The 14745-nt window shown below is 43.9% G+C and overlaps 2 protein-coding genes and 1 long non-coding RNA gene across 10 annotated transcripts in view; 1 reads left to right on the forward strand and 2 right to left on the reverse strand.

The window, feature by feature from the left end:
* Positions 1-1029: 1029 nt before the first annotated feature.
* On the reverse strand, positions 1030-3558 carry LOC101160743 (homeobox protein Hox-A1a). Its single transcript, XM_004073855.3, has 2 exons — positions 2479-3558; positions 1030-2074 (listed from the first exon to the last, which is right to left on the reverse strand). Exons 1-2 carry the CDS (start codon positions 3080-3082, stop codon positions 1707-1709), a joined length of 972 nt encoding a protein of 323 aa, XP_004073903.1. The 5' UTR covers positions 3083-3558; the 3' UTR covers positions 1030-1706.
* A 3178-nt stretch (positions 3559-6736) lies between these two features.
* Positions 6737-14745, reverse strand: part of LOC100301594 (homeobox protein Hox-A3a) — a 33248-nt gene continuing 25239 nt past the window's right edge. For 5 of the 8 annotated variants that reach the window (XM_011480869.3, XM_020707128.1, XM_004073852.4 and 2 more), the window contains one exon: positions 11692-13391. In XM_011480869.3, the coding sequence (XP_011479171.1) occupies positions 12598-13391 (794 nt within the window). In that variant the 3' untranslated portion in view covers positions 11692-12597. Of the gene's footprint in view, positions 7776-8327; positions 8594-11691; positions 13392-14745 lie in introns of those variants that run through there. The other 3 variants (XM_023959823.1, XM_011480874.3, XM_004073853.4) reach the window with 1 other exon arrangement.
* Positions 10114-11811, forward strand: LOC105355068. The gene is made up of 2 exons (XR_909580.2): positions 10114-10261; positions 11265-11811. It is a non-coding gene; the product is annotated as an uncharacterized LOC105355068 (long non-coding RNA).

Consider the following 14745-nt stretch of genomic DNA (forward strand, 5'->3'; position numbering starts at 1 on the left):
TCCAATGATCTCTCTTGAAAGACTTTATATCTTTTCTAAAACAGTTTTAATCTTTTAAGAGACAACCGATTTGTTGGCGCCCGCAGCTGAACTGACAGGCGTTTTTTATATTTATTTATTTATTTGCTTTAATAAAAAGAAATAAAAATAGAAATCTTATTTTAAACCTGAGAGAACAAGCTTTGGCTTCAAATAAGTGATTAGAAATAAACAAAACCAACAATTTCAGATAAATGTTCTGTAACTTACTCTTGTCTTGCAGCGTGCTGCAGAACAGGACTGAGCGACCCGCTCTGCAGCCTCAGTGGGTGTCCGCAGTTCAAATGCTGCAGCTCCTGCAGGTGGATCCAAGGTGAGGCTGAATGTGGCACATTAATCAAGGCTCTTTCGTCGTTTCTTTGCCCTTTTATGGTGGGGTGGAATCGCACTCTGCACACCAGGAGTTTAAAAAAAAAGTCATCCGGAAACTCCAACCATGTTCCCACAGTGCTACGTTTTTGTTGTTGCTATTTTTTCCACTATTTTGCCGCCCAATATCTGAGGTAAATTGTTTCTTTGGACGTTGTTCTGTGAACACTCCGTTTGTGACATCCCGTGCTGAAAGTTATCATAGTTCATCTTGTCGTTTAGGGGAAATCGTGGCACTTTTGTTGAACTTGTGGAGTTGTTGAAGACGAGAGTGGTGGGGCTCCCACCCTTGTCAGTGGCATAACCTGGATGTTTCAATCAATAGAGTTTCTTTTTGTCCCCTCAATATAAGCCGAGAGCTCGATAAGGTTGTCATCACAAATGTCGCTGCTGACACTCGCACTCTCATCTTCCCCGCGGATAAACATGCCTTTATTATGCCAATACCTTTGACCCTTGGGATGGCCGCGCGCACAGCCGCATTCATTGTCAGGCTTGATGCGTAAAACCGACACGTAAAGTTTGTGCGTTTTTCTGCAGACATCTTGTGGGTATTGTGCATAAATTCTAACCCAACATCCCAATACATGTTCCCCCAAAGACGTGACAAGAAAGAAAACATTCAGAGCGAGACGGACTTTAATGCACACGATTGACCCGTAAACGTCTCTCTGGACAAAACAGTTTGCATGTGCATCGCGGGATTGAATATATACAAAGCCTGAAACACTAAAGCTTTGAACGGCCTGTTCCGCAACTGATAAAACTCAGCGCCACTGCAGTCATGACACGTGAAGGCAGCTTGCAAATCTCACAATACATTCAAACAGTCGACACACAGACACCTGAAACAGATAAATAACAGGGGAACCATAACAGTTCACTCACTAAACATTCAAAAACGAGGTATTCTCGTTGATTGTGTGTTGCCTTGGTGATGGCACAGTGCGTTCACACGTGTGATCGGAATGCACAGCTTGGGCACCTTTGAGGTATTCATTTGTCAGCAGATTTTTGATTATAGCAGCAATTGGCAGGTAGAAGTGACACCATCTAACAAAGTTTGGCAAATTTCGAGCCAAATTTAACGCAATGGGGCTTGTTTGGACAGCAGCGCCTTTGTTTTTACAGATACATAATACAATATATAACAGTTCTTGACTCCAGAAATCACAATTGTCCAGGATCCCTAGTGTTTTCCAATTTATGGATGTCTACACAACAAAAACTTCAATACAAGTAAACTTAGGTAAATACAGAACGCTGTGGCCCAGAGAGGAAAGGAGGGCAGTTGGTCCTCAGTTTGAATTGTAGGCATCCGCTCCTGTGGAAGACACCGTGGATGAGGAGGGGGAGGGGGTGGAGGGAGCCGAGATTGACTTCTCAGACGCAGCATCGTTTGTTTTTTCTCCCTGGTCTGAGGTAGAAACTTTAGCTGGCATGAGTCCTTCTTTTTCGCGCTTCTTTTGCTTCATTCTCCGGTTCTGGAACCAAATTTTCACCTGAGTCTCATTCAGCTGCAGCGCAGCTGCGATTTCAACACGGCGAGCCCGAGTCAGGTACTTGTTGAAGTGGAACTCCTTCTCCAGCTCTGTCAGCTGCTTGGTGGTGAAGTTGGTTCGAACAGTGTTCGGCTGACCAGAATATCCATATTCACCAGACCTCCCTGTGGGCAATAAATTCTTCACTTTAAAAACAGACTGGTTGGTTTTCTGTCATCAAACAGAACGTAAACTCTGGAACAATGTCGTCATAACTTCACTTTTACGCAGCGTCTGATAACTTTTACGCATCGATCAGTAGTTATCCTCTTATATTTAATATAACAAATATACAAGTTTTATTATATACTTTAGAGCACATTATTTTCTGAGAATGTAAAGATGTAAACTTTTTCCAGAAGCAAACATTTTAGCTATTAATCTTTCATTAATCTCGTTTACACATTAGTGCGTCCAGTGAAGAAGCATGTTGTAGGCGCCCTTCAGCTCAAAGCTCGGATCATTTAACCCGCTTGTTTTAGACACTACGTATACGTCCATGCACACACAAAAACAAGATAGCACACACCTGTTTTTGGTGGATTCCTCTTAACTTTCATCCAGTCGAAAGTTTGCGCGGCCACTGCTCCCTCGGACAGAGGGGAACAACAAGCTTCCAGGTGTCCGGCGTGCAGAGGGGACAGGGGGTTCGAGGCAACAGGATACGCGGCTGTCTGCTCATGCCCGCCGCCATAGGCAACGTGGGTATACTGCAATTGACCCAGGGGGGCGGCACTGTAACCATGACGATGCTGAGGGACCACGGATGAGGATATGTTACCTGCATACATGAGTGGGCCACACTGAGGAAATGCAGCTGAGTCTACTTCCTGGTTGAGAGTATAATGGTTGTAAGAGGCGCAGAAACTTTGGGGTCCATAGTTGGAGTTGCAGGCCGGATGGGCCCCGCAAGAGAGACCAAGCGAGCCCGCAGTAGACTGGTATGACCCCGAATGAAGAGAGATGCTGTCGGGAGACGTCCTGTTTGACATGAAGTGCTCATCCGCCCCGCAGTTGTTGACAGCAGCCCCGCAGGACTGAAAACTTGTAATCCCGTGGTCCGAGTGGAAGGTTCTGACCGAACACGACCCACTTTCTCCGCTCATCACCGAATAGTCTAAAAAGCTGCTCATTGTAGCATTGTTGTGCCCTGACCGAGGGACTGTCTTCTTTGCAGACACCCCTCTGCTGTCTTGCCGCTCCCCACTCTCACCCTAAGTGATCCTGCCAACTTGTACCTTAACTCAGTTCTTATCAGTAAGGGAAGGAGGGCGCGTGGGGTGATATCAATGAACGGGTGCTGTCACGTGGGCCAGGGTCAGCCAGTAAGGTACTTGTCCTCGTCCACTTAGCCGGTGACAGATTGGTGTTTGAGGGGCTATTTAAATTCCAAGCGCTCGTCGATCAAGGTGACGCGCGCCGCCACTAATGTATGGGCCAAGCAAACAATGAGCTGGGAGTCAGACGGCGGTGGACAGCTCCGGGGTCGCAGGAGGAGCGGGACGCTGCAGACATGCTGTACCGTAACCCCCGCTGCCCGCTCTCCCACAGGGAGAGATTAGCGAGTCACCCTCCGCAGCCTGACATGACGACGGCCCAACACTTTGACCCCAGGTACGGTATTTTTGGAACACAGAGAGATCATTGTCTGCATGCGTGTGTGTTGGAGCGCGTGCACGTTCGTGCCCTCCACGCTTTATAGGCGCGATATCATATAGCCTATAACCGTGTCACCCTCCCTGTAGATGGATGGATGGCTCAGAGTGCGTGTGCCACTGCCATAGGCTATCTGTGGGCTATTAATGTCCCATTCTAATGCGAAATGTTTCACGCTTGAACATTAAGGGATTTTCTCTGCAAATATTGTCACAGTGCGACAGTGAGGGAGAGGCAAGAGGGGTTCCGACTTTCTTCCACTGACAGAAGCCTTCTTGGGCTTTGCATTTTCTGTGCATCTGTTTTAGCATGCACAAGAAAGTGACGTGGCGCTGCACATCTGTTTTGAGCGTGTCACTTCACAGCATGTGGCAGTGAAAAACGACAACCCCGGCCTGAACTTTTTACCCCGACACATCCCGGCTCGCCCCTTGTGGTGACGCAGTAAAATGACGCGCAAAAAAGCAGAATGCGTACAAATAAATAAATGTCAAGAATGATGAAACGGCAAAGACAACACAGGGCTTCAGATTGAGTTGTTATTAGTGTGTTTCTTTCTCCCGTGGTCGCGGGGTCGTCCATTTGCCTGCAATCCTCTGCGTGTTTTCATTATGCATAAATGGTGATCAAATAAAATAACAGGATGAGGTCTGTCCTGGCGCTCCTGATTACACTGCTTCGCGTAAAGCTCGTGGAGATATTAATGGCACCAAAAAGTAATGGGGAAATCTATGAGTGTGAAGAGAAGAGGTCTGGGGGGGGGGGGGGGGGGGGGGCTACTTAGGGCAGTGGTGGCAGATCCCCAACCTCTCGAAAAGGAAGGAGAAGAAAAGGGAGGGAGGCAAAAGAGGGGAGTCACTTGGAAGAACGAGCGCCCCTACAGGCTATAGGAGGTCAAGCAGACTTGATGTTTATTAACATTTCATGGTCAGTAGTTTTCTATAGATACAGACTTCTAAGATGATTCTGAGTTTAATTGAAGTTTTTAGTTTATGCAACCTTATACGTTTTCCCAATGTGTGAGGGCAAAACTTAAAAAATCCCTTTCTGCATAAAACTACTTGCAGTTTTCCCACTTTTTAGACTTTTAAAGTTTTGTTTTAAGATTAACTTTGTTGAAAACTGTAACAACGGTTTGGAGACTTATTTTCTCCAAACTGCTACCCTGACCAGACCATAACCAGACCAGTATCACGGTGCCACATGTTGCTGGTCTGTTAAATGAAGTTGAATTACAACATGGTGATTTTTGTCTCTGAAATAATTCAGAGTTAATAGAAACAACATTTTCTTTTTTCAAGTTTCCAAGAGATACATAAAGTGAGTTTGGTTTGTAGGGAAATAAACTTGCTGCAAAAACAGATCCCTTAGAAAATAAGTGAAAAGTCTTAAAATTTAAAAATTTTTCTTTTAATAAGCAAAGAAATCTGCCATTGAGGTAAGAAAAACTGTCTTAATTAATAACTTTCAACAAAACAGGAAAATTGTTTTTGAAATGAGGACCTTTGAACTTTCTGAAGATTCAGTTTTTTGCAGTGCAGAAGAACTTGCTAACAAAAAAGGGGGGGCGCATTGTGGGTCAGTTCCCCACACCCACCCACCCCTCCCTCCCTTCTCTCAGTTTTCCCAGCTGCCTCTGCAGTGAGTGGGCGCATAGGACCATGCCTTGCCTGCATGTGTAAAAGCGCTTCTCCGGGCTTCAAGGCTTTTCTTGGGTCTTTGTTTGAAGTCAGGCGCACAGAAAAGGCGCGCTGTCTCGGAATGAATTGGTTATGTTGGCCCCGTGGTTAGTCAGGGACCAGGACAGCAGGCTCCCTGCCCACGCTTTTACCCTCCACACAACAACACCAACTTTCCCAACATTCAGACCAGTCAATGAGTTGCTTATGGGTTCCAGATTATTCAATAAAAGTTCGAGCTGGCTTCCACGCATGCAGATGTGTCTCTGGATCGATCCATGTCGACATTCATCGCAACTGGTGGCAGCTTTTGCTGTTTTCACACTCGCAGTGTCGAGTTGTGCTAACCTCCTGAGTAAACTCCACACCTCCTCAAAACTGATTCCCATAAATCCAATCAAGAGCATAATAATGCAGAAGGAATATTCCTAATCCCCTTGCTTGTTTGAAGTGAGGGATTTTACGTGCAGCTGCAGCAATATTTAATGATGTCGTAAAGTCCCCTCTAAACTGACCTTCAGTGTAAAATAAACTTTGATTGTTATTTGCTCTCCAGGCATTAACCAGCCCAATTCACTTAAAACACGTAAATCTTATGTAATCCATGCGGACTTTTAAGTTTGGCCTACTTTTGAACGTAATTTACGCAGAGGTTTGAGCCTCCGAGCTGCTGCTGCTGCTGCTCCTTTCGCCCGGTTAGTCGTGTTTAAACAAACTGTAAAAATGAATTATTACCAAAACTCAAGCAGACACTCAGCCCCCTTTTTAGATCAGGAATTGGGGAGTCCCGTATGAGAACGCAAGACGGGTTTTATTTGTGCACATTACGCCACAATTGGCCTCCTTAATGTCCGTCTCATTCATGCCACGGAGTGATTTATGAGCTCCTGAAGGCAAACATGGCTCGGGTATTTGCCTGCAACGATGTTAAGAGCCCTGCTCTCAACCGTGCTGGAATATTTGCCTTTCCGCCTCTTCAGAGAGTTTAAACTTTCAGGTGAAATTAGAAATAATCTTTTAGTGTGCAGCATAAAATAGTCCGCATGTGCTGAAAACCCAACGCTTCATTAAAGTAATTTATAAGATTAAACAAATTTGAAAATAAAAAATAACAAAATAAAATAAACATTTTGAGTATATTTATATTTGTGCAAATGTGGGGAAAGTAATTTTTTAAGATATCCTTTAAAGCTAAACTTATTTTTTTTAATTTTGTAATCTCTGCAGCAAAAACAGCAATTTAGTGGTGTGCGGATCTGTATTATATTAATATTCAAATGCGTGTTACCCTAAACATTTCAATGCAAACAAGACAATTTATATGCATAGCCAACCTGTTGTTAATTTGCATATTTATTCCTTTACTCCTCTTTTTAAATTTTGCGCATTTTCTATTAAATATATAATTATTAAAACAACAAAAGTGGGGGGAAAGAAACACAAAAAACTGAAAAAGATTGTAGCAAGTTATTTGTATTCTAACAAAAATATCCAAGACATTGGAAGCTATACAAAAATAAAAATGACCAAGTTCCATAGGTCTCATAATGTGTAAATATTCACACACACTCAGCCACAATCTCTTCTTCTACAGATCAAGTTGTTATAGTTACAAGCCACTTAGCGAATGTCAGTTTTAGTGATTTCATTTCATCCTTACCTTCAAACCGAATACAACAGAATACATGTGCCGAATGTACAAACAACACCAGATTTAATGTCGTCGTAGCCTGATATCGCAAAAAAAAAAGGAAAAAAAAGAAGAAAGGTGATTTTAGTTAGTAGTTTAGATGCTGTAGGTCTATTGTGGTTAGGGACTCCGAGAAAAAATAGAAAGTGTCCGCAGAAATGTCCACGGGGCTGTCCAGAGACTCCGACAAGCTCGGCGAGGCTGTATCTGAGAGCTGAAGGCAGGAATCCGAGGAGAAAGGTTGAAAATCGTGTAAAGAAACATCCAGAGCAGGGGGACTGTCGCCATTGTCCGGGCCAGATGCCGAGCCGGGGCCCATTGTTGTCATGCAGCCCGGAACAGTGGGTGATGGATTGGGGAAATGTTTCAGATTTTTGTCATTGCTGTTGAGCGGCGCAGCTGCAAAGCTCACGGAGTCTCCATTGTGGAGCTGCTGTGTGTTGTTCTGAAAGGAGCAGGTATCTCTCTCCAGCAGGGCCCCGCTCTGCTCGTGGAGGGGCCTCTCCTCCTCTTCGTCGCTCTGGATGCCATCTTCGGCGCCCGGCTCCTTGGAGTCCCCATTGTGGTTCTCTTTGCTCTGGGTTTGTCGCTTGTGCTTCATGCGCCGGTTCTGGAACCACACCTTGACCTGCCTTTCGGTCAGGTCCAACAGGGCCGCTATTTCCACCCTCCTCGGCCGGCACAGATACTTGTTGAAGTGGAACTCCTTCTCCAGTTCCAGTAGCTGTGTGTTGGTGTAGGCAGTTCTCAGCCGGCGGGAGCCCCCTCCTCCCCCACCGCTCTCCACGATCTCAGGCGAGCCTGGAAAAGACGCAGCCCGGTAGCAGGAGATCAAAACGCAAGGCACAACAATTACATAACCCTACTGATCGTAAATCTGGCATTATGGCTGTCACGGTCCATATGAGCTGAACTCTCAACAAGCTCCAGTAAAATGGCCGCTGGTGCAAAACGAAGCGTCCAGTTTGTCCAAGAAAAATAAAAAATAAAAATAAGAAACCTCACAAAGATGCAGATCGGATTGTTTTACGCACAAGAAGCTGTAGTGCACCATAAAACAATGAGGTCCTTGCTGCTGTAGAAGTCTAATGAATGCTCCAGCTGCCCTCTACGGCAAAGCCACTCCATCACTCTTCATTACTGTCACGCATCAAAACTCCACTCGCCTTGCGGAATAAATCATCTCAGATCGCCAAACTTTATCCAAACTTTTTTTTTTTTAAAAACGCAGCTCTTTCTTTCATATCCACTAATAGTGGTTTCTTTTATTACCTAGGTGGGCCTCATAATGGCTCCACCACACAGCAACAGATAGTAAATACAAATGTCTGCGCGCACTTTTGAGTCACTCACCTTTCGGAGAGAAGCACACAGGTCCGTTGGAGATGGTGGTTGTAGTTGTGGAGGTCGGCAGGTGGTTCTTCTTGGAGGCTTTCTTCTCCCGCATCCACGGGTATTCCGGGGGCAGGGAGGCAGTGGGCAGCTGGCTGCATCCGTCGGGGCTGTGTCGAGGCCGGCCATGCCGCGGATGGCTGCCCGGATTCAGGCTGGGGATGGTCTGCTCGAAGGGAGGAGGAATCAGTGTCGGGCGTGAAAGCGTCGAGCTCTTGATTGATGAACTTTGAAATGAATCAGCGACAGGGGGGAAAGATGTCAGGCACTCAGCAAGCGACGGCTGACTATTGATAAAACCGCTCTCTCGCTCGAATTCGTAATTCATCTCCGCTCCCTGAGAGCCGAGGAAAGTTTGCGCGTATCTATATAAACGTTGCGGCTCAGTGAAGACGAGAAAGAAAAAAAAAACATAAAAAAAGAAAATCTCCTGCGGGTTTTATCTATTTCACTGATTACGGCCGTGTGGGGACCGAGCTACCATTAAACTATTGAATTCATGGAGACAAGGTTGAAATTGGACCGAATTGCCTGTCACATGATTACTTCTGCCCAATGACAATTTGGGGTTTAATCAAAAGAAGCTACTGTCTGCCTGATTGATCCAAAAACTCTGGTGAATATCGCCTCTCTCAGCTGGGGCACGACTGCTTTTATTTACATCTCTGTCCGCGCAGTTTATCCTCCTCCCGAGCCTCCAGTCCAGCTAAGCTACAAAATGTGTTTTTTTTTTTAGAATGGCCGCCGCTCACTATTACAAGGAAGGAGCTCTGGCTGGGGTGCGCAGATTCGCGCACTCCTCTTTCTCGTATTGTTTGAGGATGTCAGTCGAGAACGCCCCCACCACACAGACACACACAGACACACACACACATTTCACACCAGTAGCACTTCAGTTTTGGAAAGGTGAAACTTTAAAAAGTGATATTCTGGGTTGTTCAGTTAGGCGCACGAGCGTAAATGTGACAACTGTGGGGCAAAGTGGGACTTGTTCACAACGATGATAAAAAAAATAATAATAATAAATCAATCTATAAATTTAACACTGACAGTCACGTCACATTCGAATCATGCCACAAGAGAAGGTTTTGCGCAGACACGTGTGCACACACAAATAGCACTGCCTAACTGCAGAGACATGACACAACATAAGGCACATTTTCCTTTATTCCACATGAGGTCGATTTTATGCGCAAGCCAGGCGCGCCCACGTGCGTGCACAAACTCGTAAACCCCTGGATTAAACGTTGCAGTTCCTTTTCTCACTGATTGCAAATGGTCACATTGCTGTGCTGTTATGTGCCAAACCGCATGACCAGTTCAGTGCTTGTTCGCGGGCAACACAGTTAAAAAAGGCTTACCACTCAATTTCTATTGTCACATCTAACTGGAATTTTAGTGAAGCGAATGTGAGCACAGTTACACTAGCAGCATATTATGGAATAGCTCATCCTCACCGCACCAGGTTTCATGCCTTTTTTCCAGAATAATCTGTAAAAAAAAAGCCAGATTCTGGATGTTTTTTCCCTTTAGACTGCACATACTCTTTTATTAAAAAAGAAGGCATATAGTATGGTTTGCTGTGGAACAGAGGAAAGAAGAGAAGTGGAAGGCCTCTCTGAGTTTGTTGCTTATATACCAAACAAAGAGTCCTGGAAGCCTGTGCGCGATCAATCTTACTCGCCAAAAGGTCTGACAGCTCGGTGCCCTCGCAACACATTTAAGGCTTCTAACTCTCCCTCGGATCAAATGCAGCCAGGAAGCGCCGAGAAACACTGGCTTCTCAGATTAGAAGCAGTTCTAGCTTGCAGTTATAGTCTAGATGTCGCTTGAGGGATTTTTTAGAAGACAAACCCAGCCACATAAGATTGGAACATTTTCTCCCTGACAGGGCGGTGAGTATGGGGCAAAGCAGGCTATCCCACCTGGCTTTTCAAATTTGTATTGAAAATTTACACAAGGAGGTATTTTTTAAAGAAGACATGCATGTTTTAAAGGAACCAAACTGAGCACTGAAGGACGCTGAGACGGACTTTGGAATTACGCACGGGCTTTGTGTCCAAGGATAGGAGTGGGTGGCGGCATTCAGTGGATTTCAGCCTGTTCTGCAAACTTGTCTTTTTTTTCCCTGCAGGATTGATTAAGTCCCATTTTCCCACGGATTCAAATTCAACTAGAGGAATTTAAATATTCTTTTAAAGTGAAACCCCCAATTCTACCTGTGCATTTGAAATATATAGGTCAAATCATTGTCTCCAAATACTGGTGCGCCTGTGCTGGATACCGAAATATGAACCACTGCAGATTTTTCCCCTCCTCTGACACACCACGTTTCAATTGTTCTAGGTTTCCCTGCTAACCATATGTCAGGACTGGAAATGCACATGGCTAGATATCAATCATGTTGTGGCGAAAATCACGCGGGTGAAATTTGTGTGAACCTTTTACAATTAATAAATGGTTTTTAGGCATTATTTTAGCTCAGAAAAGAGAATGGCTTTTTCATTTTTAAACATTTTTCTTTGAATCCAGCACTTTAACTGGAAGACTATCTTAAAAAAATCAAATGTTAGAAAATTACACCAACGATAATAACAAAAACAAGACAATTTTATGGTAAATTTGACATTTTTTTTTATCATTGTGATATTTTAACAAACAAAATGAGTCATCTTAAAAATGTGTGTAGATTGTTGTTGTCCATCTGCTTGGCAAAGGCTTGGCTTCTTTGTGTAGAACTGTCAATCGCAAGTGTGCAAAAAAAAAAAAAAATCCACAAACGAGCTCCTGTATTACTCCAGTATTGAAGCTTTGCCTCTAGACTACATTTGACTGACTGAACATATCAGTGAATTATTTTTACAACGATTTCTCATTTAGCTCGTTGTCTCTTTGCAGAACCTTCACGAGAGCCCGGGTGACATTTTTATTATTATTGATGTCCCCACGCAGATGAGAGGAGGTGAGAGGGCCACCCTCGAGTTCTCCTTTCGTCGAAATGAAAGGGTTGTGGGAATAAAGACAAAATAAATAAATAAATAAAAGGAGTGCGTAATCATTTTTTTTTTCTGAAATTTGTGAATGTGCTACTATTTGGGATATTTTGATTTGGCAAAATGTTTTTTTCTCTTTAGAATAAACGTTGTTTTTCTGTAATATTTTGTAGCTTTTTTTTTACCTCCAGTAATTTAAGGATGCATTTTTAATAACATTGTTATTACCTGAATAATGCTGAACTGTATTTGTCTATTTTTTAAACCAATTTTGCCTTTTTGTTATTCGTACTCATGACAGAAAAATTACAAATTAAAACTAAAAGATGTAATTTCATTTAATTCATTTATTTTATTTATTTCTTCGGACTGGAGCAGCATGGAATGTTTGACATCGAAAAAGATGGTTTGTGTTTTCTTTAATATTAAAAAATAAAAACGTTTAAAAACTACCTTAATGTTTCCTTCTTTGCAACTGATTTGCATGAAAAGCTGAAATTACATTCGCCAGAGAAAATAAAAACCTCCTCGTAGCAGAGAAACAGAAACAGAAATACGGTTGACTGCTGCTTCCTCTGCGTTTTCGGGCTAAAAAGGATCGAGCTCTTTGCACCAACCTTCTCCCCTCACACAACTGGGAGATGGGCTGAAATAATACTAAAAAAAACCGAGTCTTTAGTCATTTTATCTTTTAAGCCGAACAAAATAAATAACATTTGGAACAGAACAAAAACATAATCAAGGGGGTGGGCTGCGTGTAAGCCAAAAAACCCTTGTTTTTGAATTTCCCTCACAATCACAGCTCGTGGTTCTTGAGGTTTTTAACACAAAAGTGCAACAAAATGCAACAAAACACAATTCTTCAACTGCGGATAAATAAAAACGGACACCTTCACATTGAAATTCAAAAATACCCTGTTTGAGCTTCGATGTTTAAAACAAGTCTTCAAAATAAAAGATTAAATAGGCCTTTGCATAGGCTATGCAGTATGCACCCCCTCCCTCCCGTTCTAGACACTCTAGATCAACGTCTTTGTGAGACAATGACACAAGCAAATAGAGGAAAATTCAAGCAAGTCGTGATTATTTATCCTACGCTACTTCACACATCAAACTATAGATGAACATAAACAAAGGCAGGAGAGAAGGTGGGAGCCTTGAGGAGGCGCAGAAACAAAGCAGGGATATGCCTGGAGGTGGATGGAACAATGGGCGGAGTGATCCAGGCTGCGCCACTGCTACAGATGCGTCAGTTTGGGCGCTTCCTGGATTCTTCCCTGAGAGTAGTGCGGCGTCAGGTCTGTGTAAGTCGGTGTGGGATCACACACTCCGTGATGCTGACTGTTACCCATTGTGATTGCTCCATTGTACTCCATGTTTGCGGACGGTGGATGTGAGAGATGGGTGAGACCGAAAACAGACGCCCCTGAGCTGGGCATCGAATCGATGTAACCTCCGCCAACATAAACGGGGCTGCCTTGCATGTGCGTCCCATAGCTGCCACTGCCTTGGAGAGGATGTGCGTCATACTCGGGCGTGGCCGAATCTGTCCCGGGGTATCTCTTCTGAGAGGGTGGGCAGTTGTTCAGGGAGTTGTTCAAAGGCGGTGGATATGACGTTGGCATGGCGTACGCATTTTGGTGAGGTTTACTGTAAGAAGTTGGCGACTGGGACTCGTATGGTACACTGTTTACAAGAGAATGCATAGAGTTGAGGTATCCGCCTCCACCACCGCCTCCACCAGAAGCCGGGCCCACCGGACTTCGTGGGGACTGTCCACCCGGAGAAGACATCATTCCGACACCTTTCTGATCCTTTTTGTATTTCATCCTGCGGTTCTGAAACCAGATTTTGATCTGTCTCTCTGTGAGGTTGAGCAAATTGGCCATCTCCACCCTGCGGGGTCTGCAGAGGTACCGGTTGAAGTGGAACTCCTTCTCAAGCTCCACGAGCTGAGCGCTGGTGTAAGCTGTCCGGGCCCTCTTTGATGCTGCCGACCCCGGAGGACTCTTGTCTCCGGGGCAACTCTCCACTGTTGGGGAGAAGGAGAGGAGGGTGTCACTCATTAATTCATTGCAGGGGTACAGAGACAGCAATGAGAGTGAGAGCTGAATCATGTGACAACAACTGATAACCAAACTTCACTCTATAGGATGGCGATAAACAGTCCCCGAGATAAATATGCCCATAATACCATATTTGTTTAAAAATCATCAACTCACACTCCTCCTCATTTTCTCTTTCAACATGACATCCACACATTTCTTCGTTTTGAAAAATCTCCTTCCAACACAGAGGTTATCACCAGGGCTCCATAAAACATTTAACAGCACTGCGCCTGTGCGCGCTCAAACGCCAGAAGTGTAACTGAAGAATACCAGATCGATATCTGATAAAGAACCAAGTGACCATAGGTTTCCTGCTTAAACATTTTGACCTTTCTCCTGCCCCGCACGCGCACAGTAGCACGCGCATTTTACCCACACATGACGTAGTGAAACAGCTCTACGTGCCCCCACTGATAAGCTTTAAAGGCTGGAGGCTGCTCTGCAGAATAGCAAAGTCGGTGTACTTACCACTGTGGCAGAGAGCCAACACTTAATAAATCTAACTTCATGTCTCCCAACCCTGAAGAAGGAATGCATGCATGACATAACCTGAATGACGGCGTACAGATGAAAGATATTAACACGTGGGTTAGAAGGATTGTCCATAACATCTTCAAGAGTAATCATTTGCTTTATGCAAAACACTTTTCAGAAAATTATCTCCAGGTAAATAACAGAAAATATAATGTAAAAGTAAGCGCTCTTTTCTTTTCTCTTTCTCTTTATTTATTTGTTTATTTATTTATTTATTGCTTTAAGAAATGCTTAGATCAATAGATTTACAGAATAAATTATCTGCCTCACAATGTAAATGTCAAAAGTAATAGTTTACATAAGCAAATCTTTCTTTATTTTATTCAGACAGATACTTTCCCAGTTACCATTGCAGCATTTGGATCAAGTCTTGAGAAACTGAGTCACCAAATGCGTTCTTCCATAAACGCTAATCTAGTTCAACTTTGAGTGTTGAGAAACTGTCTTATTGTTTTGCATACATTTGCCTTAAAATTAATACTCAAATGTATGCAATCAATGTAAAAGTATGTGTGTATCTGTGCGTAAAATGTGTCTGTTCGGCGTCCAGAATCCGTTCTATGAATTAAAGGTCTTTGGATGACGGGCAAAACTTTACATTTTAGACACTGGCGGGCAATGCCCCCCCCCCCCCCCCCCCCACACACACACACACACACACGCACAGCACCACCCTCACCAAACACGCGCACACGAACACTTCTCCTCAAAGGAACTAAATCATATGGTTCTGTTTACGCAACG

Source organism: Oryzias latipes, chromosome 11 (assembly GCF_002234675.1).
Source record: "Oryzias latipes chromosome 11, ASM223467v1".
Classification (NCBI taxonomy): domain Eukaryota; kingdom Metazoa; phylum Chordata; class Actinopteri; order Beloniformes; family Adrianichthyidae; genus Oryzias; species Oryzias latipes.

Excerpts from the sequence above, each read along its gene's own strand:
- LOC101160743 (XM_004073855.3), bottom strand. The coding sequence starts at position 3,082 with ATGAGCAGCTTTTTAGACTATTCGGTGATGAGCGGAGAAAGTGGGTCG. Across the intron at positions 2,075-2,478 it reads GAGGAATCCACCAAAAACAG|GGAGGTCTGGTGAATATGGA; the intron begins GTGTGTGCTATC and ends TATTGCCCACAG.